This window comes from Bos indicus x Bos taurus, chromosome 5 (genome assembly GCF_003369695.1).
Source record: "Bos indicus x Bos taurus breed Angus x Brahman F1 hybrid chromosome 5, Bos_hybrid_MaternalHap_v2.0, whole genome shotgun sequence".
Lineage (NCBI taxonomy): Eukaryota > Metazoa > Chordata > Mammalia > Artiodactyla > Bovidae > Bos > Bos indicus x Bos taurus.
Window position 1 is genome coordinate 8,368,215 of NC_040080.1, and position 22,384 is coordinate 8,390,598.

Sequence of the window (22,384 nt, forward strand, 5' to 3'; positions counted from 1 at the left end):
CTTTATCTCTAATAAAGAACATACCTTGTAAGTAATGTATATGAATTCCAGTATTTTTCATCTTTTTTCTTTTGGTTACGCCATGTGACATGTGGGATCGTAGTTCCCCAACCAGGGATTGAACCTGGACCCTTAGCAGTGAGAGCACAGAGTCCTAACCTGTGGACCACTAGGGAATTATGAATTTCAGTATTTTTAAAATGTATCATGACTAAATATAATTTCTGCTCCAGATAGAGTCCTGGAACAGAAAAAGGTTATTAGCTAAAAATTAAGGACTTTAACATATCAAAATTGGTTAATAACTGTGAAATGGTTATATGATATTAATAATAAGGGAAACCAATCAGTATATATGGAAACTCTATTTTATATGCAGTTTTCCTGTAAATCTAAAACTTTTCTAATATTTAAATAAAAATTGCATCAAACCTTGAAAAAAATGCACAGAAGCAAAAAGACAATATAAAACACCTAGGAATAAGTCTGATTAAGGAGGTAAAAGACCTGTTCTTGCAAAACTATGATGCTGCTGAAAGAAACGGAAGATGAAACAAACAGATGGAAAGATATACCATGTTCATGGATTGGAAGAATATTGTTAAAATGACCATATTTACCCAAGGGAATTTACAGATTCAATGCAATCCCTATCAAAATACCAGTGACATTTTTCACAGAACTAGAACAATTTGCATGGAAAAATAAAACAAAACATCCCAAATAGCCAAAACAATCCTAGGAAAGAACTAAACTGGAAGTATCATGCTGCCTAATTTCAAACTATACTGCGCAGCTACAGTCATCAAGACAGTATAGTACTGACCCAAAACCAGAGCCGTAGGCCAATGGACAGAACAGAGAGCCCAGGAACTGTCCACTCATGTGGACAATTAATCTACAACAAAGGAGGCAAGAATACAAATGGGGAAAAGACAGCCTCTTCAATAGTGTTGGGAAAACTGGATAGCTACATGCAAAAAAATTTGCACTGTTATGGGGAACGTAAATTGGGGCAGTCACTATCGAAAACAGTATGGAGTTTCCTCGAAAAATTAAAAATAGAACTACCATATGATCTAGCAATTCCACCCCTAATTAGAAAAGATATATGCACCCCTATGCCCATTGCAGTATTATGTATAATAGCCAAAATATGGAAGCAACCCAAGTGCCCATCAATAGGTGGGTAATGATGATTTGGTAAAGACACAATGGGATATTACTCAGAATGAAATCTTGCCATTTGCAACAACATGGATGGATTTGGAGATTACTATACTAAGTGAAGTAAGTCAGCAGACAAGTTTGTAGGGTTTCACTTGTATTTGGAATCTAAAAACAAAAGAACATAATAATAGAAATAGAGTCACAGAGAACAATCAGGTGGTTGCCAGGAGGGAGGGGGTTAGGAGAGAGAAGTTAAGAAGTACAAACTTCCAGTTGCAAAATAAATGAGTCATGGGTATGAAATGTACAGTGTGAGGAATATAGTTAGTAAATGTGTAATATCTTTTATGGTGATAAATTGTAACCAGACATTGTGGCGATCACTTTGAAATGCATAAAAATATTAAATCAATGTTGATTAACAGGAAATTAATACAGAGCTGTATGTCAATTATACCTCAATGAAACTGGAAGAAAATCCCCTTAAACTCATTATCCAAGAAACCACAGTTTCATCATGTAGCTTTCTAGTCTTTTTTTTTAAACTTTTTACTATTCATTTTTGATGTTGACATGTCCTCCATTCTCTGGTTGGTTCAAGTTTAGGATGCACTCACCTCTGGTAGGCGGACCAAACCAACATAAACACTAACATAGTGTTGTAGGACTATCTCAAAAACAAACTCATAGGAAAAACATCAGACTTTCGGTTACCAGATGTAAGGAGTGGGAGCAAGGAGACCTGGTTGAAGGCAGTCAAAAGGTACAAACGTCTTTGGACTTCCCTGGTGGTCCAGTGGTGAAGACTGCACTTCCACTGCATGGGGCACAAGTTCAACCCCTGGTCTGGGAAGTTCTACATGCGACCAGTTCACCCCTGCCCCTGCCCCCCAAAATGTATAAACTTCCACTTATAAAGAAGATCTAGGGGTACATTGGAGAAAGAAATGGCAACCCACTCCAGTATTCTTGTCTGGAGAATCCCAGGGACTGGGGAGCCTGGTGGGCTGCCATCTGTGGGGTCACAGAGTCAGACACAACTGCAGGGACTTAGCAGCAGCAGCAGCAGGGGTATATTGTACAACATGATAAATACAATTAACAGTGTTTATGTGTGCACTTAGTCATGTCTGACTCTTTGTAAACCCACAGACTGTGGCCCAACAGACTCCTCTGTCCATGGGATTTCCCAGGCAAGAATACTGGAGCGGGTTGCCATTTTCTTCTCCACGGGATCTTTCTGACCCAGGAATCGAAAGAGAGTTTACTTCGTCTCCTGCACTAGCGGGTGAATTCTTTGCCACTGCACCAGCCGGGAGGCCGTGATTAGCACTGCTGTATGTTACATATGGAAGTTGTTAGGAGAGTAAATCCCAAGCGTTCTCATTAGAAAATATTTTTAATTAAAAAAATTTATGTTTACTAGGCTTATTGTGAGGTCATTATGCTGTACACCTTAAAATTATACAGAGCTGTATGTCAATTATACCTCAATGAAACTGGAAGAAAATCCCCTTAAACTCATTATCCAAGAAACCACAGTTTCATTATGTAGCTTTCTAGTCTTTTTTTTTAAACTTTTTACTATTCATTTTTGATGTTGACATGTCCTCCATTCTCTGGTTGGTTCAAGTTTAGGATGCACTCAGCCCTGGTAGGCGGACCAAACCAACAGCAGCATCAGGTCTCAGCCTGTTCCCCAACTAACCATCAAGAAGGCTGGCAAGCTCTCCTGGGCTTGGAAAGGAAAATGACCTTCTCTGAGTACTTTCTTCACGTCAGACCCTGGGTTTACATCACTCTTCTGGAGGCACCTAACCTCTGTGCTTCCACTGCAGGACACCAGGCTCTCCTGGCTATCATATGGCACCCCACTCCAGTACTCTTGCCTGGAAAATCCCATGGACGGAGGAGCCTGGTGGGCTGCATGCAGTCCATGGGGTCGCTAAGAGTCGGACACGACTGAGCGACTTCACTTTACTTTCCACTTTCATGCATCAGAGCAGGAAATGGCAACCCACTCCAGTGTTCTTGCCTGGAGAATCTCAGGGACAGGGGAGCCTGGTGGGCTGCTGTCTATGGGGTCGAACAGTCAGACAGGACTGAAGTGACAGCAGTAGCAGGGAAAGAGGGCAGTGACTGCCCAGGTATCTGACTGCAGCTGGCCCCACAGCCTGCCCAGACCCTGATTTCTGGATGGTTCAGATTCTAATTTCTGGTGGTTCAGATCCTAGGGTTTCTTGCATCACTGGTTAACTGAATTCAATCTAATTTTCGAGATGCCATGTTCTCTCCTCAGCCAACCTGCCACCCACCCAAATGTCTTTAATAAAAATGTTAAAATAACAAACTGCACTTAAGAATATATCACAAGTATATAAAAATAAAACCAAATGAAAAAAAGGAAATCCGCCCACTCCAATAGCCCAGAAAGGAAAACCAGCCAAACCACAGATCACTAGCAATCAGAATTGTCAAACAAGACTGGCATTCTATTTCCTTATTTGCTATGAGGAAATTAACTAAAACCCATGGTGTCCAATATCCTGCCCACCCCCCACCCCCCGCCCCGTGTGTGTACTAGCAGCTCTCAGATTGCAGATGCTCTGGTAGCACCTGCTTCCTCTCTGGCAGCCCGTACTGGAGAAGGAAGTAGATGTGTGTCTGAACAGCACTCTGTGATTAATCACTTGGGTCACAGATCTAGTAGTTTCAAACATCCCTCCCAGACTCTCACGAGAGGACTAACAGAGAAATCAAATTGTTTCTGGAGGAATTGAAATGCCACATGGTGGTCCATGCCTGCCGGTCGCCCTGAACTGTACTTTAGATTTGACTTTAAGGATCACGTCCTGCTCTTCTTCCCAATAGGTCGAGCTCTTCACCTTGGGCTGCCTTTGATTTGATACACCTGGGGAGGATTCAGCCGCTCCACCCTCACAACACCCCCACTCCTGATTACTAGGTGATCTGAGGGGGAAGAGCGGGGAGAAGCACTAACTCCGAGCAGTTCCGATGTCTGGGCCCAAACCTGCTTTAGACTCTCAACCACAGGTATGGACGGGTCTCAACTGTGTCTCTCTTCCTCATGACAATATTTGAAGCAATGCCAAGTTTTCTCTTACAAGGTCTGAGCCTTAACACTGCTTCACCACTCCTATGTTCTTGGAGGCTGGATCTCGTGTTTATCTCTGTTCCTCAGATGGGGTGTCTGAAACTGAGACACCCCATGAGTGTCTCATCACAACGCCATGAGCCTGGAATATGGAGACTAATGGCTTCGCCCGATACCACTACCATCAACATATCCTAAAACTCTGATCTCACTGGCAACCACTTCTGGTTAATCTATTTTCTTTGGATGACATCTTAATTATCTTACCAAATAAACGCCTTGGTTAACTGTCCTAGTTTTGTGTCATCTGCAAAACTGAGAAATAAGCTTTCTTCCTTTTCATCTCTGCTGGAAAAATATGCAGAATGAGGCAGGGCCCAGGACAGAAGCCTATGGCGTAACAATAGTGCTTTCCTTCCAGGGGGGTGATCGTCCACTCCCTTTCACCTCTGACAGCAGCTGGTTCAGTCAGCTGTCAGGATCAGAGACTGTCAAATGCCTCAATGAGATCAATACATCCAGTTAGCATCTCCTTGACAGACAGCCCTCTCCAAAGAGCAAATGAAGCTGGGCACAACTTCAGCTGAGTCAACCTGAAGATCACATCAGTTTCTTTGACAATTTATCACAGCTCTAAATTTCACTACTTATTCTCATCAAATACAACTGAAATGTAGGTATGTGGCCATAATGAATCACTGAATCCAGATTATTTTGCAAGGCCCAGATAAAACTCACTTTCAGAAGAGAGGACCAAGAATTTGTTCACCATGTTGCAATCAAGTGAACATGTAAAAAGGATTAGACTAGCTGGAAAATGTGCCTTCAAAGAGTAGAGTGCAAACTATGAGCTACATTTATTATGCAAACTTGTGTTGCTGTGAAAAACAGAGTCCAACTACAGTGCAATTTATTTCTGCATTGCAAATGTAAGAAATGTGAAAGCACCATGGAAAGAAAAAAAAGTGCCGTATTAATTTACGGTAACAGTTCCTGAAATAAAATATGGCACTAGGGTAATAGTTTTTATGACTCGGCAATAAAAGTTAACAGAGCCAACAATGGTTTTTGTTTAATTCTCTTCCAACTCTACAGACGTAATTCTGCCTTCACCTTCATCACACTTTCATACGGTTTTAACAGGGGACACACCTCCTCTTCTAAGAATCTCTGTACCTGTCAAAGAGGAAAGCAAATGCAAGACAGAAGAAAATGTTAAAATTTGAGAAATCTGAGAATCCTTTTTTCAATGCCACTTCATAACACAGAGACTTACCTGGACAAACTTTTATGCTACTTTTATGTTTGAGGGAAGCACACCTTTTTTAGGATCACTAAAGAGACAACCCTAGGGTAGTAGGAGTTGGAAAAGACTTCTCAGAAGACATGATATCTGAGCTGAATCTTAAGGACAAGTAGGAGTTACTTGTAGGGAACACCAGGATGTGAAGAGACGACAGATGTATGGATGTCATGGATGACAAACCACTGAGCTTCTATTTTTCTCAACTCCCTGCAGAAATCTCTCCCTAAACACAGGCAGCTTGCCCCACCAGGCTGCTGCCCACCCAAACCAGCCAGCTGTACCCTTTCCATTGGTCTCACCACTCCCCACCCATCACCAAAGCTAAAATCGTCATGCTTCTTCCTTCCTCCCCTTCACCCAGCTTCCAAGTGACTAACCTACCGTTAACAGCCCTCGGACCTGCGCCCTATGTGCGTCTGTCTACCCCAGCCTTGGCTCGGAGCCCTCGTCACCAGCTGCTCACCCGTTGCAGCAGCCTCCTTATTGGTCTTCTCACCTCCAGTTTAAGTCCTTCAAATCCAGTCCATCAGTGTCTCAGATATAAATGACAGGTTCCCATCTGTCTTCTACATTAATCCTAGCTACTCTGGGGGCACCTGACAATCTGGCAACTCTCTCCCATGTTGGACATCCATGCATCTGTCATCTCTTCACATCCTGGTGTTCCCTACAAGTAACTCCTACTTGTCCTTAAGATTCAGCTCAGGTATCATGTCTTCTGAGAAGTCTTTTCCAACTTCTACTACCCTAGGGTTGTGTCTTTAGTGATCCTAAAAAAGGTGTGCTTCCCTCAATTCTTGCATGTACTTGATATCACACTGACCTACTTACAAGCCTTTACCGTTAAGTTTTGAGTTCCCTGAAGATAAGGATTATCTAGTCATCTTTAAAGCACCAGAATTAAACACAGCACCCAAACACAATCTGAGCACCTAGTCTGCACTCAATGAATATTTTTGAATTAGCCCTTGTAATCTTCAAAAGGCCATGAGGAAAAGTGACAAATGTTTACTGAATACTTACTACGCACCAAGCGAGGCCCTTCAGTCCACACTCTGAGATATGTACCTCTATCCCATCAGCCAGTAAAAGCAGGAAGTCAAGACTGAGCCCGGAGCTGCTACTGTGCTGCGCTTAGTTGCTCAGTCATGTCCAACTCTTTGTGACTGTAGCCCGCCAGGCTCCTCTGTCCATGGGGATTTTCCAGGCAAGAATACTGGAGTGGGTTTGTAGGCCTTCCTCCAGGGGACCTTCCCAACCCAGGGATGGAACCCAGGTCTCCCGCATTGCAAGTGAATTTTTTACTATCTGAGCCACCAGGGAACCCAAGAATACTGGAGTGGGTAGCCTATCCCTTCTCCAGGGGAACTTCCTGACCCAGGAATCCAACCAGGGTCTCCTTCATTGCAGGCGAATTCTTTACCAACTGAGTTACCCAGGAAGCCCAGACCCGGAGCCACCTGACAGTAAAACCCAGTCTTTGTCCGTTACACCACAGGCTGCAGACCAAAGCAGAGTTCAGAGAAATCCTCAGGGAGAAACGAACGTAAGGCATTCCCAAAATAACCACATTTTAAGTTTTAGATTGCCCTGTGGCTTAGCTGGTAAAGAATCCGCCTGCTATGCAGGAGACCTGGGTTCCATCCCTAGGTTGGGAAGATCCCCTGGAGAAGGGAAAGGATACCCCCCTCCAGTATTTTGGCCTGGAAAACTCCATGGACTGTTTCGTCCATGGGGTTGTAAAGAATCGGACATAAATGAGTGACTTTCACTTTAAGTTTTAGGCGGCAACCTGCCCTGAATTCTAACTAGCCCCGTTCTCATCATACCTCCTATGAAGCAGAAACACAGATTGTATTCTAGGCTCTGCAGCCCAGCAGTGTAAACAGAGCGTGTCTGGGGAGGACTGCAGCCCCCAGAAACGCTCTGAGGCCTACCTGCTGCGACGCACGGCCGGTGAAAGAAGAAGGATCCAGCAAATGGTCCAGCTGGGAGTGGATTGGACTGAAGTAGGCATCGGCCTGGATGCGCTCGATGAGGTCATTGTCACCCCCTTCCTGCTTGACCACGGCAGCTGCCTGCTGCGAGAGCACTCTGATTTTCTCATGGCAATCCTGGGAAGACAGGAGGCACTGGGGTCTCACTAACAGCAGGCATTTGAACGTTGACGCTGTTTATGGCTGGTGCTACAAAGGCCTCTTCTAAAGTTTCATGAACCATCTGCTCTTATGTCCTGCCCAGTTCCTGGCATTTCCCATGGAATCTAAAACCTAATTTCTTCACTGAAAGCAGACTTTTTCTACAAGTGATTAAGCAAGTCACTTTTTAATTAACTGATTTCACCACCATCACCCTCCAAAGATAAGCCTGTTCTGTGACAGCCTGTTGTCACTGTTCTGCACCAACGCCATGACTGAAGGGAAGGACAGAAACACCTTCGTCCACCCTTCTTCAGGGAGGAGAGCAGGACCAAAGGTGCAGTGCTTTCAATTTATGCAGGAGCACGAGGGCTACACACCTGGCGGTTACCCCCGGCTTTCACCATGGCCATGATGATGTTCTCTGTGGCCATGAAAGGCAGCTCCTGCTGAACGCGCCGCTCAATGACCTGGAAGAGTGAAGCGCCAAGAAGGATGCCTCAGGTTACAAAGTCGTACGCACAGTAAGACATAAACTACGACCGAAATCATGCACAGTGGGGACGTGTTCTCCCATGTCCACGAAGAAAGAGGGTAGAGGAATTTGTCTTATTCTATACTGTATTTTTAAGTCTTCTCATACTCCAGAGTATTATTCTGATTTTAAAAAGGGATACTGACTTCATCAGAAAAATTCCTCAAACCTCAAGTTTGCTCCAGTTCGGGGCCTGACTTCAGGAGCTGAGTACAGAATGGAAACAAACCCATCCGCCTCAGGCACCTACAAACGGGCCAGTGGAACAGTCTACCGCGCCAGCCACAGCAAAGCCGATGACTCAGGGTGGCAGACAGTTTTCAGCCAATTCAAAGTGCTGCCTCTTTCCTGGTCTATAAACCGGTCTACGAATTCCACAGACTTGTTCCTGAGAGCTCGTGTCACAATGTGGAGAGTGAGCTCTGGCTGGGAAGTGCTCCTCCAACACGCTCACTCCAGAGCACAAGGCCCCACTCCCTGCCACACTCCAACCCCTCCTGAATACTGCGCTTTTCAGCGAGGCCTCTTACTTTGGGGTATACCACCAATCCTTCAGAAATGTTCTGCAACGTATTCAGTACAGTATCTGCAGTGAGAAACGCCTCCGCCAAACAGATACGTCTAGAAAAACAAACAGCCAATTCAGTTATAACTTAAAACAAATAACAATTTCCGTGAAATGCAGGGTGTGCCTCAAGGAGCTGCCCTACTGACGTCTCATGCCAGATGTGCCACTTGGACAATTCCCTTCAACAGCCTCAATATCCTGATGACCCTTGAATCTACCACCTCTTGCCCAGACCACCTGCCCAGGCGCCAGGCCATACACCTATTTGGAGAGTTCCACCCGGCTCATCGGTAGGTTCCGCAAGCCCAGGACTGAATGCAGATGCTTCTCCACTGCCTCCTGCTCAGCTCCTCACCCTACTCTTCCTCTCCTGTAGCTCCTGCCTCAGGAAATGGCACCAGCACACCATCACCATCTAAACCCCCACTCCAGCCAACTGCCCAGGCCAGTCCCCGTGACATCAATTTATATCCACATCCTCTCCAGTCACACTGCCGCCATGCCAGCGTGGGCGTGGGTTTTTAAAGCAGCCTCCTAACTTGTTCTGACCAGCATCCTGTCTTATACCTGATTCTCCAAACTGTTGCAGGGTGTTTTAGTGGGCACAGATGACTGGGTCACAATTTGCTAAAATACAGTCAATGTCTGACTTCCGAATGAGTTCACATGTTTTATTTCCATAAATCCTGGATTATGAACACAATCCAGAGAGTTGGCTTTAACTACTGATCATTTCCTCTCAAGAAATTCCAGCAGAATACAAGCAAATGACAGTGAATCTGCTTTCAAATAAGTATATACATAAAGTAGAAAGTCACGTGCATGCTGGTACCTTATTAGTAACTACTAATTACTCCTGGCCCATCTTGGACCTAATCAAGAGGTCACTGTGCCAAGATACCACAGCTGACACCACCCGCCATCAGAACAACATCTACTACCCTCGTTTTCAGGGCCCAGAAGGCCCTTCATAAACTGGCTACTTTCCACGAGCATTCCTTGCCACCTCATTTCTTGCCACGGACTTCATTCTCCAGGGCTACCTGACTACCAGTAACTAACTCTCCAAACCGTTCTTTCTCCTGCCTCTGCTTTATCCACGCTTCTGATTTCGCCTCGCTTGTTAACCATCTAGACTTCTTCAGTCTACAGCACCGCCTCCTTGTCAAGCTTCCCTCGACGCCTCCCAACCCCGTCTTTGCCCCCGCAAGGATACCCTGTACAGATTCTAACACGCATCACACTGTACCGCGTTCCTGCCTCCCAGTTAAGACTCCAGGCTCCTATGGACGAGGAGGGAACACAGGGATGCTCTGTAGTCCTGTTGCTCCCAGGCCCTCTGTGCCCTCCTACAGCTTGCCGTGTGTGATGCCCCTTTCACTGACCGGTTGGCACTGTCATCGAGTGTGCGTTCAAACCACTGCACAGATGCCGTCTGCAGGGGGTCCATGACAAGGGCCATCAGGTGCCGGGCCAGGCTGCAGCACCGCTCTGAGCGCATAGGGTTCCGCTTGTATGGCATTGCACTTGAGCCTACCCGTGTAAAGGACAAGAAGCAAAGGCAGGAAGACCTCAGGGAACAGTGGGAGGCCGAGCAGGCTGCCGGCTGAACTGCTCACACGCGCCCACAAACCCGCCGCATCTCGCGGTGTTCCCAGGTCTCCACGCGACACTCACCGATCTGCTGTTTTTCAAAGGGCTCCTCCATCTCCTTGAGGTTTGCCAGGAGTCGTATGTCGGTACAAATCTGAGGGAAGCAGGGGCCAGGCGTCACCCCCATTCTCAGTGCTCGGGGCCCAGGCAGGGGCTAGACTGACGGAGGAGGTGAGCGCTTCGGGTGCTGCCACCGAGCTGACCGTCAGCACGGTAACGCTCTGGGGAGACACCACTAGGACATCACGGGCAGACGGTGGCGAGATGAACTTAAGGGCAATGCAGGACCCAACCCTTGTTTTTCACACACCTTCACTTAAGAGGCTCCCCTGACAGACCCAAATTACGAACAGCGCTATCTGACATCTCTTGAGAGCACGATGAAGTCGGAGCCTGAGGCTGGGGGTCAGTCTGTGTGCCGACTACCCACCGCTGCCTCCACTTACCTTGTGCACCGATGCCCCCAAGCTAGCCAGCACAGAGAGCACCTCAATATCTACTTTTCGTGTATAGGTCTGCCCTGTGATGATAAAAGCCCTAGAAATAAATAGAAAGAGCTTTAAGTGAAAATATTTCAAAATGTAACTGTCAGACAAGGGAGCCAACGCAGAGCCTAAGCAAAGGCTGGTCTCACTGAGGTGTTAAGTTGCACTGAGTCCAGGACTGCGCTGATTAGTGGCTCCAGGAAGAAACTGCACTTCCCCACCCCACTTTTTACTAAACCTAGGTGGCCGCCCTGACCCAAGGAGGACACAGTCCAGCAAGCCTCTGTTCTGCTGCAGCCCAGTGAAGTGCCTGAAACAAGGAGCCAACGTGGTGGGTTGGGGGGGAGGGGTCAGGGGTGAGGGACAACTTCCCTCGTGGTCCACTGGCTAAGACTCTGTGCTCCCAATCCAGGGGGCCCGGGTTCGATCCCTGGTCAGGGAACCAGATCCCACATACCACAATTAAGAGTTCACATGACTCAAGTAAGACCCATTGCAACCAAATAAAGAAAGAAAGAAATATTTTACATAAAAACAACAAAAACAAGGAACCACAGGGGAGCCTGGGGGCCCTTGAAGCAAATAGACAGACTGAGACCAACCTGTCAGAGGCCTTTAGTAAAAACAAAGCCAAAACAACACAGGTAAGGCTATTCTCCTGAACTCACAGCTAAACAGCTCCCTTTTTTCTTAAAAATTATAAGGAATATAATAGAATCCAGGAAACAAAACCACACCAGAGATAGAAGGAAATGGGCGGAAAGACACAGAAAAGAAACAAACAGCTAAGGCCAAATCTGGAGGGATATTGCCTTTTATTACCTAACAGGGAGGCCGACACTTTCCCCACTCACCTACCTCTTGAATCCTGCCTTTTCTGTCACCATCTTGTCAAGCTGTTCTACCTTGGGAAAAAAAGACATCCCCATAGAAATCCAGGCATGTCTAGTAGGAAAACATTGTGACACGTCATCCTGCCCAGATTTATGCTTTCAGTACCCTTCCAGTCGAGACTGTACCCACCCCAAGATCCATCGCTCCCACCATCCTGGGGGTCAGCTTTGTTTCTGGCACTCCCACAGTTGGGTCTGCCTCATCCAGGTCACTCTCAAAGCATACCTTTTGTTCATCTCCTTCGAAGAGCTGCAGGAAGCTGGCCTGGGTGCCAGTGGTACCCTTCACGCCTCGGAAGCGCAGCTCATCCTGGACACGCTTCAGGTTCTGGAGATCCATGCACAGATCCTGAATCCAGAGACAGCAACGTTTCCCAACTGTGGTCAGCTGAGCAGGCCTGAACACAACCCAAAGAGAACACACAGAAGTCTCAAACCAATGACTTGTTTCATAAAACCTTCGTTGCTTCTTCTAATAATCACTGTTACCCATGGGAAGGGAAAGAATTAAAGTGAAGACAAAACAAGAGCTAAAAAGCTTAAGCAAATACTAGTTAAGCAGATTCAATGTCATTTATAAGTATTCAAAGGTTATAAAACCAAAGGGCCACTAGCATAGCTCTTGCTTCATCATCAAGAGGCACTATAAGGGCAGAGACAATGTCTGCTTTGTTTGTCCCTAGATCTTGGCAAGAAATACACACATAACAAACGCTTGCCAAGCATCTAATGTGTTGCTGGTATTGGAAATACAACAAAGAACAGAACAGACCAAGTCCCTGTCCAGTGGAGCTCAGACTGTAGTGTAAAAAAGTAAACAAGCAAGATAACTGCTCATTTTTAAAATGCTATCAAAAAGTAAAACAAGGACACTGGAGACCGTGACTCTAGACCGGCAGGAAAGAAAGGACTTTGGAAAGAGTCAAGACCTGATGAAGACCGAGCTGAGCCGCAGAGAACCACCTGGACACACGCACAATCAGAGGACTCTAACTGAACAGCTAATGGCTTTGTCTTCAGTCTAAATCAATGCCAGCCAACAGTAGGTCTGTTTATAACATAAAACGTGATTATGAATAAACTATAATAAAGCCAGAGTTCTAATAGATTACCTAACCTTCTCTATTAGGCGAATGATACTGACAGCTGGCGACAGGAAGGCACCCCACTAAGAATGTCCAAAGCAGACACATAATCCCCAATTAATCTTTAGATAGTTTTCCTTAAATAGATTATTGGTATAATAAAGAAAAGAAATTTGCGTGGACCTATTCATAGCAGCCTTACACGCAACAGCAGCAGAGTGGGAACAATCCAAATGTCCAGCAACTGGTGAACAGATAAAAGGTAGCGTATCCACATAATGGTATGTTATTTGGCTGTAAAACACATTAAGTAATGACACATGCTACAACATGGATGAACACTGAAAATGCCATGTTAAGTGAAATGAAGCCAGTCACAAGGAGATGAGTACTGCACGATTCTACTTGATTGAAGTGTTCAAGAGACAAATCCACAAACAGAAAACAGATTTGTGGTTGCCAAGAGATAGGGAATGGGGAGATGGGAGGGACTCCTAAAGGGTACAGGTCTTTTGAGGGGGAGGTGATGGAAATATTCTGAAATTACACACTGGTAATGACTGCATAAACTCTGTAAATATACAAAAAAATGGGTGAATTTTATGGTACATCAGTTGTATCTCAATAAAGCTGTTTCTTTTTAATTGCAGGGACTGATCCATTCTGTGGTGAGATCTATGCATCAGTACCATTTTCTGAGTTCCTAACACCTGCCAACTGTGGCAGCAGACACCTCTCATTCCACCATCCCCAAAGGAATACTGGAATGGCTGTATTCCCTGAATACTCTCTAGCAGATGCCGAAGAAGGGTTGCAACACAGATGATGCCAGGTGTGGAGGGAGCCAGCACAGAGGGCAACCTTTGTCATGGCTCAGCCACAAACACGGAGCAACAACCCCCTCACATGAACAAATCCTTCTGGTTTCTGCAACCAATAATGTAGGCCCTAATTTTAAGGAAGGTTAAATTCAACTCAATAGGCTTTCCTAAGCTACAGGAGATGATATCCTTGTTGCCATAGCAATACCTACCCCGTCAAAACATAAGGCAGATGCCAATACACCACGACTCAAATATCATCACCTGAAACCTGCCACTAGCAATCCACAAATGACATCATCGGCTTTAAAAAAGGGTTTTACTTGGTAATCATAAAAATGCTTGCACATTAAAAAAAAAAGGCCAGAGTAATCAGTATTTACATCTTGGTGCACCTTCCAATCTCTGTACAATTTACATGCTGCATTCCCATGCTTTTACACATGCATTCCCATGTCTTATTAATCTAACAAGCATCATTTTCCTGGCTGTGTATTATTCTAACCTATGTATATACTACAGTCGTATTTAAGTATTCCCTTATCCTTAGACATTTATAGATTGTTTCCAAGGCTACCATCATAAATAATATTATAACAATGATCTTTGTACATACAGCTTTTTCCATAATTTGGATTACTTGCATTAAATACTCAAGAATGGAATCACTGAATCAAGAGCACCTTCTTGAGAGGCAGAGTGGAAACAGATCTAAGAAGGGAGCAATCAAGAGTGTCCCCTTCCTGGGGCACAAGGCTGGGAGAGCCCCTCTCCTTCCCACTCACGCCACAGGAAGATGCCCACCTGAACTCTGGTCCTTCATAGTGACCCCAACTAGCCATCTGTTATCCTGACCTGGAGAACCACCGGGGCTGATTCTACCAACCAGCACTGATTCCGGAGTGGGAAAGGAAGGGTCAGGCCCTGTGACCTAAATAGGATCTGCTTTCCAACCTCCTCCCTACCACTAAAAGATTTCCCTGTAGGCAAAGGGGATACCAGAAGTGTTAGAGTAGTAACAGCAACAACAAAAAGAGAACACTTTCTGAATACATAACTGTATACATAGTTTTCAGTGAGACGAACCATTAGGTTTACTCTCTCAGCAGTACAGCTTCTAAGGTAGGTATAAGCTTCATTCCTCATAGGCATCCCAAGTGCTTATATTTTGAGTTTTCTTAACTCAAGGTTACCATGGAGAAGGGAGAACTGAAGGAATAAATGGAAGCTGAATGCCCATAAATAAGCCCAACCCCCAAGAGATAACCCTCTCACTTACTGGAAATGTGTGAAACCTAAGGTGGGGAGATCGGCTTGTTCCTTGGCAAAGTCGGCAAGCCGAGAGATCACCCTGGCAAGCTGCAACGAGACGGTGTGGGAGAAAGGTGAATTCAGGCTGAGCACTGCATAAACAGGAACTAAACCTGGAGACAAATTCATCTACAATTACACTTCCAGCTCACAGAAGGCAGAGGCCACATTTTTCCATCTTTGTATCTTAAAGTACCAAACAGTATTCAAAAACTGAGTTGACTACCTAAAATGCCACAAATTATTTCTGCATAGTTTTAACACCACTGGCATGCTCATAAAGAAAAACAAAATCATAATCTGACCCACACATTCCAGCAACATGCTGCTGGTTACACTTCCCTCACTTAAAAGGCTATGCTTTAAAAGCACAAACTCATACAGTGTTTTAATTCAAGAAGAGACAATTAGTTCTAGAGATGTGATCTAGGATCATTCATCTGAGTACACAGTAACTTATTTAGATCTATACTGTGCTGATTTATTCAAGGTGGTGCCCATCTCCTGTCACAGGGAATCTTAGGACTGGCAGGAAATTCGTCAACTTCTTACCTTTGGCAAAAGCAGGTCAAATGCATTTCTGAGAATAATCAGGTCCTGCAAGGGAAAATGCAGTGGTCTGACATTAATCAGCTTTGCCCAAATGTTATGACCTAACACGTTACGGCCGTCACATCTGGGTTTCTTAGCTAGTTGCCTAACTTACTTTCAGCAATACACTGTGCAAGTCAGAAGCTGCTAACAGAACTCTTCTGATTATTGCCTTAAAAGCCTACCAACTGGGAGCGCAGTACTGCTAGGATCTATAAGCACAAAGCCTTTATACTTATAAAGCTCTATTTATGGGGTATCTAACTTAACTGGAAAATGGTAAGGGGCAGCCCTGTCATGAATATGACAAAGATGTCCAGGTCAACAGGGTTTATATCTTCCCGGACAATAGCATTTGAGTTTCTGAGAAGACTCCACAGGGCACATTCCATTAGTCTCTGCTCCCTTCTCTTTCCATGTCTGTCATTGCTAACAACAAAAAAGGCATGAACTAAAGGATCTAGGTTCAGGAAATTTAACGCTGTTCTTGGGGGAGTGAGATGATGTAAGTGTTGCAAGCAACTCCAACACATGCTTGAGACGGTAACTGTTGAGCCCAACTACACGCTGGATACTTTTAAAAAGCCTACTCCAAGTTAGAGGACTGCTCTTCTCCCATTATCTGACTCACTAATTATACACAGATGCCTTTAATTATGTACCACTTTAGACAAAAAAAGTTATATGGGGGCAACTTAAAAACTACTGGCTTCTTTCTGAACTGGAAGTGTATCTGGATTCTAACTTCTAGTCCCACGGGTGCACTGTGACTAGGGCAGAGGTTTGGAGTCATTCTACCCAGGGCTGTATACTTTCCAGGTTGGGCAAGTTCTTCAACCTCTTTAAGTTTCCTCATCTGTGGAGGTGGGGATTATAAAGCCAGAGCCAAAGACTATATATTCTGCATCCATTTACGTGAAATTTCGAGAAGACACAACTATGGACACAAAAAGCAGGTCTCAGTTGTTTGGGTCTGGAAGCAGGAGTGGGGACTGATGGCAAACAAGACAGACAGACCGTCTTGGGATGAGGGGTGTGTTCTAAAACTAGCATGTGGTGAGGCTGAATGTTGCATAAATTTATTAAAGCTCACTGAACTATCCATCTAAAATGGATGAATTTATGGTATTAAATTATACCTTAATAAAGTTATTTAAAAATGGAGACAACAGCATCTATTATGCCTGTTGTGATGAAAAAATGAATACATATGAAGTGCTCACCTAGTAAACTTTTAGGAAAATGCCTGCTTGTTACTTTTTCATGTTTGACTATGAGACACTTTTGCTAATTAAAGGATTTAAGAATTATAATGCAATTACCTTTTCTTTTCAGAAGTCAAAGTTAAGAGTTATAAAGGACTTTGGAAAGAAAACCCCTTTGGAAAAGTACTTTGGCCACTAAAATGCTAAGCTTTCAGCTATGTCCAGCATACTGATGTATATAGGCAGTATCTGTACATCATTTTATGGAGGTCATTAGGGGTTTACAGTTTAGACTGGAAGGATACCAAAAGCAGAAAAATCCTGAGCGCTGAGATCCTAAGACCTATGGACTCACTTCCTAAAATGGACAAAATCAATTAAAATGTATAAAGATATTATAAAGCCTGAGTCCTAGGGGACACAGAACAGCATGGGCTCCTACCGTATTGTCTCCCACATAGCAGGAGGTGGCGCCAAGATGGATAATGCTGGCGGCTTTGGGGCAGCAGTGGGCAAACGTGTGCACGTGGGCCATCACATCATGTCGCAACTGCTTCTCCTCTTCAGCTGCCATCCTGAAGTCAATGTTGTCCAGGTTTGATTTCATCTCCTGGATTTGTTCATCTGTGATAGGCAAACCCAGTGTCTGCAGAACAGGCAAAATAAAATGAAGTTACTTCTTATGTCACATCATTTGAACGGAAATGACAGTAAAAAAGAAAACTGATTCATGTTAGTGTTTATGCCCTACCTTCCAATTCTTAAACTAAAATTTGGAGCAATTAAACTAAAAGGACATGGGGAGGAAGAGACAACTATCTTTTTAAAATTCTGGCTGCGCTGGGCTTTTGTTGTGGCACGGGGGCTCTTTTTGAGGGCACGGGCTCAGTAGTTGCAGTGCTCAAGCTTAGTTGCCCTGCTGCGTGTGGGATCTTACCTCCCTGACCACGGATCGAACCTGCATCTCCTGCAATGGAAGGTGGATTCTTACCCACTGGACCGCCAGGGAAGTCCCCAGGAAACTTTCTAAATGAATCATGGCAGTTATATTCTAAGTAAACTCCAATATACACAACAACGTAGTCCTGATTTCTGTTCCTTCTGCCCCGACACCTCTGCTCACTCCCTCACAGGTTCTGGTCTCTGGGCTCAAATGCCATCGCCTCAGAGAGGCTTTCCTGACATCAGTGTGAAACACCCTTCTTCGGTGTCACTCGCTATCCCTTTAACCTGGTTTTATTTAGAGCACTTACTGCCATATGACATTTTTATACATCTTTTAGCCTGTCTCTCCTCTCTAGAATGTATAGACTCCCTGAAAGGAGAGCTTTGTGGTATTTATTGCTTAGGCTCTTTAGTGCTCGGTTCTTAAATGCCCAGAGTGTGGGATCCCGGCCACAGCTTTATATCCGATCTAGATGGATTTAGTCAGAGAAACCAAAATTAGCAACACTGTTAGTAGCTCTGCCAACAAATTATGTGCTGCGAATTCAGTGCAACTGAAAGCAATTCCAGGAGATATTAATGAGAAAATAAACACATCAACATCTTACATTCATCCATCACTGAATAAAATCAGGCTGACAAAAAATAGCTGGCAGCCCACAGGCAGCTCGGAACCCTGGAGCCAAGTGCTGAATATGTACATTGGTGAATTTTACCCAAACCTCACTTCAAAGTCCCAAGGCCTGGTCCTGAGAAGGAGCTCACATCTTAAGACTTATCTAGTCAGATGTGGCTATTTACATTTAAACTAGTAAAAATTCAATTCCTCGGTCACATTACATCTGGCCAGGCTGCCTTGGATCTTTGAGCGGAGACATCGTAGGGCTCCTCCTAAAACAGAACAGCAGGGGGCAGTGTGGTCAAATTGCTTCCTCCCCAAGCAACGCATCTTCTCAAAATCCAAGGCGGACGAACTTTCTGCGCTTGCCCTAGTCTCTTATTCCTCAAGTATTTTTTTTTAAACTATTAAATTATTATGTACTTCATGCTGTTCATTTTGACACCCTAGCTAATAGATAATACAGACTCAGGAGATATCAAAATTGCATGCATTTCAGGCAATGTGTAGACTGGGCAGAGGAAAGGATACATACCGACTCTACATTTCAATTCCAGCTTTAAGTTCTTACAAGCTATGGTGACTGGCATCAGCCTCATCTACACGGAGTACCAAGTAAAACAGAAAACAGAGTAGATGCTGCTGCTGCTAAGTCGCTTCAGTCGTGTCTGACTCTGTACGACCCCATAAGGTAACAAACCACAACACACTTCATGTCCTGATCTATTATTGTTATCCGAGCTCTGTGTTTATGAAATCTGTGCCTTCATTTTATCCTCTGTAAAATAGGAATCACATACTTATAAAGAATTGTTTTGAGAATTAGTAAATTATTTTTTAAGGTCTTCAAACTGCTTAGCACACATAGCAGGCACTGTAGAAATGTCTGCTAGCATTTAAAAATTTTTTTATTGGAGTATGGTTGATTTAAAAGAATGTGTTAGTTTCAGGTGAAAAGCAAAATCAATCAGTTATCATATATCCATCCACTTTTTTAGATTCTTTTCCTAGATAAGCCATTACAGAGTATCGTGTCTGCTAGTGTCATGTACTACTTTATTTCTTGAGCAAGGTGATAGGAAGGGGGTAAAATTTAGGAAGAAAGTTTTCTGTTCGGGGACCCTATACCTTGGTCCTAGGTAGGTACTCAGATTGTTTCTGAGGTTACTAAATGTCATTTCGGAGAGGACTGCCATCTTGCTTGTTGTGGCATTTTCCTCGGAAACTTTATAGCTCTCTGGATCACTCTCAGCTTCCTTCAGCGCTTCTGTGAAGATCCTTCTGGGGCTATTTCTGAAACCGCTCGGCAGAATACCTCTACATGAAGCTCTCAGAACCCATAACTCGCATCTAATAACCCCCTACCCTGATTCTCTCTCCCCAGAGACAAAAAAAGGCAGTCTAGTGAAGAGGAAACAATGGCCCAGGAAATGTGTATTTTGCAGTGACAGCTCTCTGATTACACAGAGGCATGTGGAGGGCGAGGTGGCTGGGCGTTCAGTCAGGCTTTGCATGGTCACGGGTTCACACCCGGGTTCCTTTATTTATACGAGAGTGATAACTCGCTTCAGTCATTTCCGACTCTTGGCGACTCCATGGACTGTATAGCCCGCTCTCTCCATCGGATTCTCTAGGCAAGAATACTGGAGTGGGCTGTCATAATGGTTAGAAGCAAATATCTCAATGGCACATCATCGGGGCTTGGTCTTCTCTTCTATAACGTGGGAAACCTCCCCCTAGTTTGCAAAGTCTTTCTGGGTTAACCGGGTAAAGACGTGTGATGCCGGGAGCCGGTGAGGCATTCCACTCGTGACAAAGGTCATGAGGAAGGAGGCTCGGCATACGCAAAGGCGGGATCGAGCCTCAGGAGTCCGCCCGGATATTCTCGAGCATTTTCCCCCAAAAAACCAGAGTCTGCCTACTTTATTGCTTTGTGCTCTCACCTCTGACTTTACTGGGGGCTGTCCCCTACCACCATCTCGCTCTCTCTCTGTCAAAGAGTTAACTTACAGCTCCAATTAATAAAGTTCCTGGGCAATTAGGAGTGTTTAAATCCAAACCCCTCAGATGGCTCTCTAACTCGCCTGACAAGTTTACCCGGACTCCTGCAGCTATGCATACGATTGTTTACAGTCTCCTAGCCTCCAGAGGCACGGGAAGCTTAAGATATTCAAATAGCTTAGAGCCTCTCAGAGAGTTAAAAACTGTCAGAATAAACTAGTAAAGGATTTCATTGATGAGTCAATGCTTGTTGCCAAGTTTTCACATCCCCTGAATTGTATCCTTGAATGTGTATTAATTAATAGTTGGTATATAGAAAAAATAAGTAGTGGCCTTGGTGTTAGTAACTTTAGACCCTTAAGGTAATAAATTCTTTTCTTTGTTGTAAGCCCATTACACATCCGCCCTATAGGAATGCAATTTTATCTTTGGAAGATGGCGCCAAACCTTAAAATAATTACTCTTAGAGAAAATAAGTCTTTGTCGATAAGTCCTTGTCAAGAGTCATAAAATGTTAGTAGGCCTTCTGGCCAGAAGATGATGTAAATCACCTAAACCATTTGTATACGATAAATTTGCAGGAAAGAAACGTTGATTTTTGATAAGAATCAAAGACTGCTGACTTTGCATCCCCTATTATCCTCTATGTGTAACTTAGGGTATAAAAGCCCCTGTTGAAAATAAAGCTACGGGCCTTGCTCACCAACGCTTGGTCTCCCCATGTCATTCTTCCCTTTAACTTCCAGCTGAGTCTCCATCTGGAGCGCGGAACCCACCACGCTTACTAATTATGCCTGGGCTTCTAAGACCCACTGGAGAAGGTGTCTAGGGTGAGGCACCTTCCGCTATTCGAGAGGGCGCCTGCGGCCTACGTAAGTGGTGCAAACTTCTTGTCTTGAAGTTTTATTGGTCTCCCGCGTAAACCAAGCTACTCAGCTTCTTTTCTCCACTGAATTTTCCTACTGAGCTATCCTCATTCTATCATTCTTTATATCTCTAATTAGCATATAAATAGTCGCCTAGGCCGTCTCTCCTTCGAATACCCTGGATCAGCTGGGGCTGGTCCCCAGCAGTGTACAGAAGCCAGCACAACTGCACGGAAGGAGTACTCAGCGGTGCACTCCTACAGGAACCGCCAAAACTTACTCCCGGAAACGGTAAATGGACTTCTCGCCGCCCACCGTCCGCCTCCAACCCTCCACCATTAAAACATGTGAGATAACAGGGAGCGACTGCTGGGCCTCCTGCCCTGGCCTTCCTGGGGCCGTTCCTCCGGAAAGGGAACACCTGGCCGAAAATAGCGGGGCAGCTGCCGGGGGAGGCTCAGCCCGCGCTGTAAGTCCCAGCCTGGCACGTGCGTTACCTGCTCGGCCTCCGCCAGCCACAGCCAGAGCTGCCGCCAGGTCCGGAATTTGTACTTGTCGCTAAACAGGAAGCACATCTCCGGGCTAGCATAACGGGAAGCAAGCGGCGAACGGTAGCTGTCATGCCCGCAGGCCGCCTCCCGCCCGCCACGGTCACCCGCCGCGGCCATCCCGGGCTCTAGACCCCGCCGAAGCTGACAGGGTCAGCGAGGGCGGAAGGGGAAGTCTGAGGGCGGGACTTCCTCCACTTGGTTCCACCCCTGGGGTTTCCGGGAGACCCGAGCCTTCAAGGCTGCTGGGGTTAGGCTCTTTGCTGCTGCTGCCGCTGTCGCCGCTGTCGCCTCAGTCATGTCTGACTCTGTGCGACCCCATAGACGGCAGCCCACGAGGCTCCCCCGTCCCTGGGATTCTCCAGGCAAGAACACTGGAGTGGGTTGCCATTGCCTTCTCCAATGCATGAAAGTGAAAATTGAAAGTGAAGTCGCTCAGTCGTGTCCGACTCTTTGCGACCCCATGGACTACAGCCCACCAGGCTCCTCCATCCATGGGATTTTCCAGGCAAGAGTACTGGAGTGGGGT

The 22,384-nt window shown here is 45.2% G+C and overlaps 1 protein-coding gene across 1 annotated transcript; it reads right to left on the reverse strand.

Moving 5' to 3' along the window:
• Positions 1-5,178: 5,178 nt before the first annotated feature.
• On the reverse strand, positions 5,179-22,039 carry ADSL (adenylosuccinate lyase). Its single transcript, XM_027540715.1, has 13 exons — positions 21,805-22,039; positions 17,319-17,522; positions 15,633-15,677; positions 15,049-15,128; positions 12,090-12,261; positions 11,829-11,875; positions 10,932-11,022; positions 10,510-10,579; positions 10,218-10,365; positions 8,795-8,885; positions 8,110-8,199; positions 7,529-7,705; positions 5,179-5,461 (listed from the first exon to the last, which is right to left on the reverse strand). Exons 1-13 carry the CDS (start codon positions 21,973-21,975, stop codon positions 5,375-5,377), a joined length of 1,473 nt encoding a protein of 490 aa, XP_027396516.1. The 5' UTR covers positions 21,976-22,039; the 3' UTR covers positions 5,179-5,374.
• Positions 22,040-22,384: the final 345 nt, after the last annotated feature.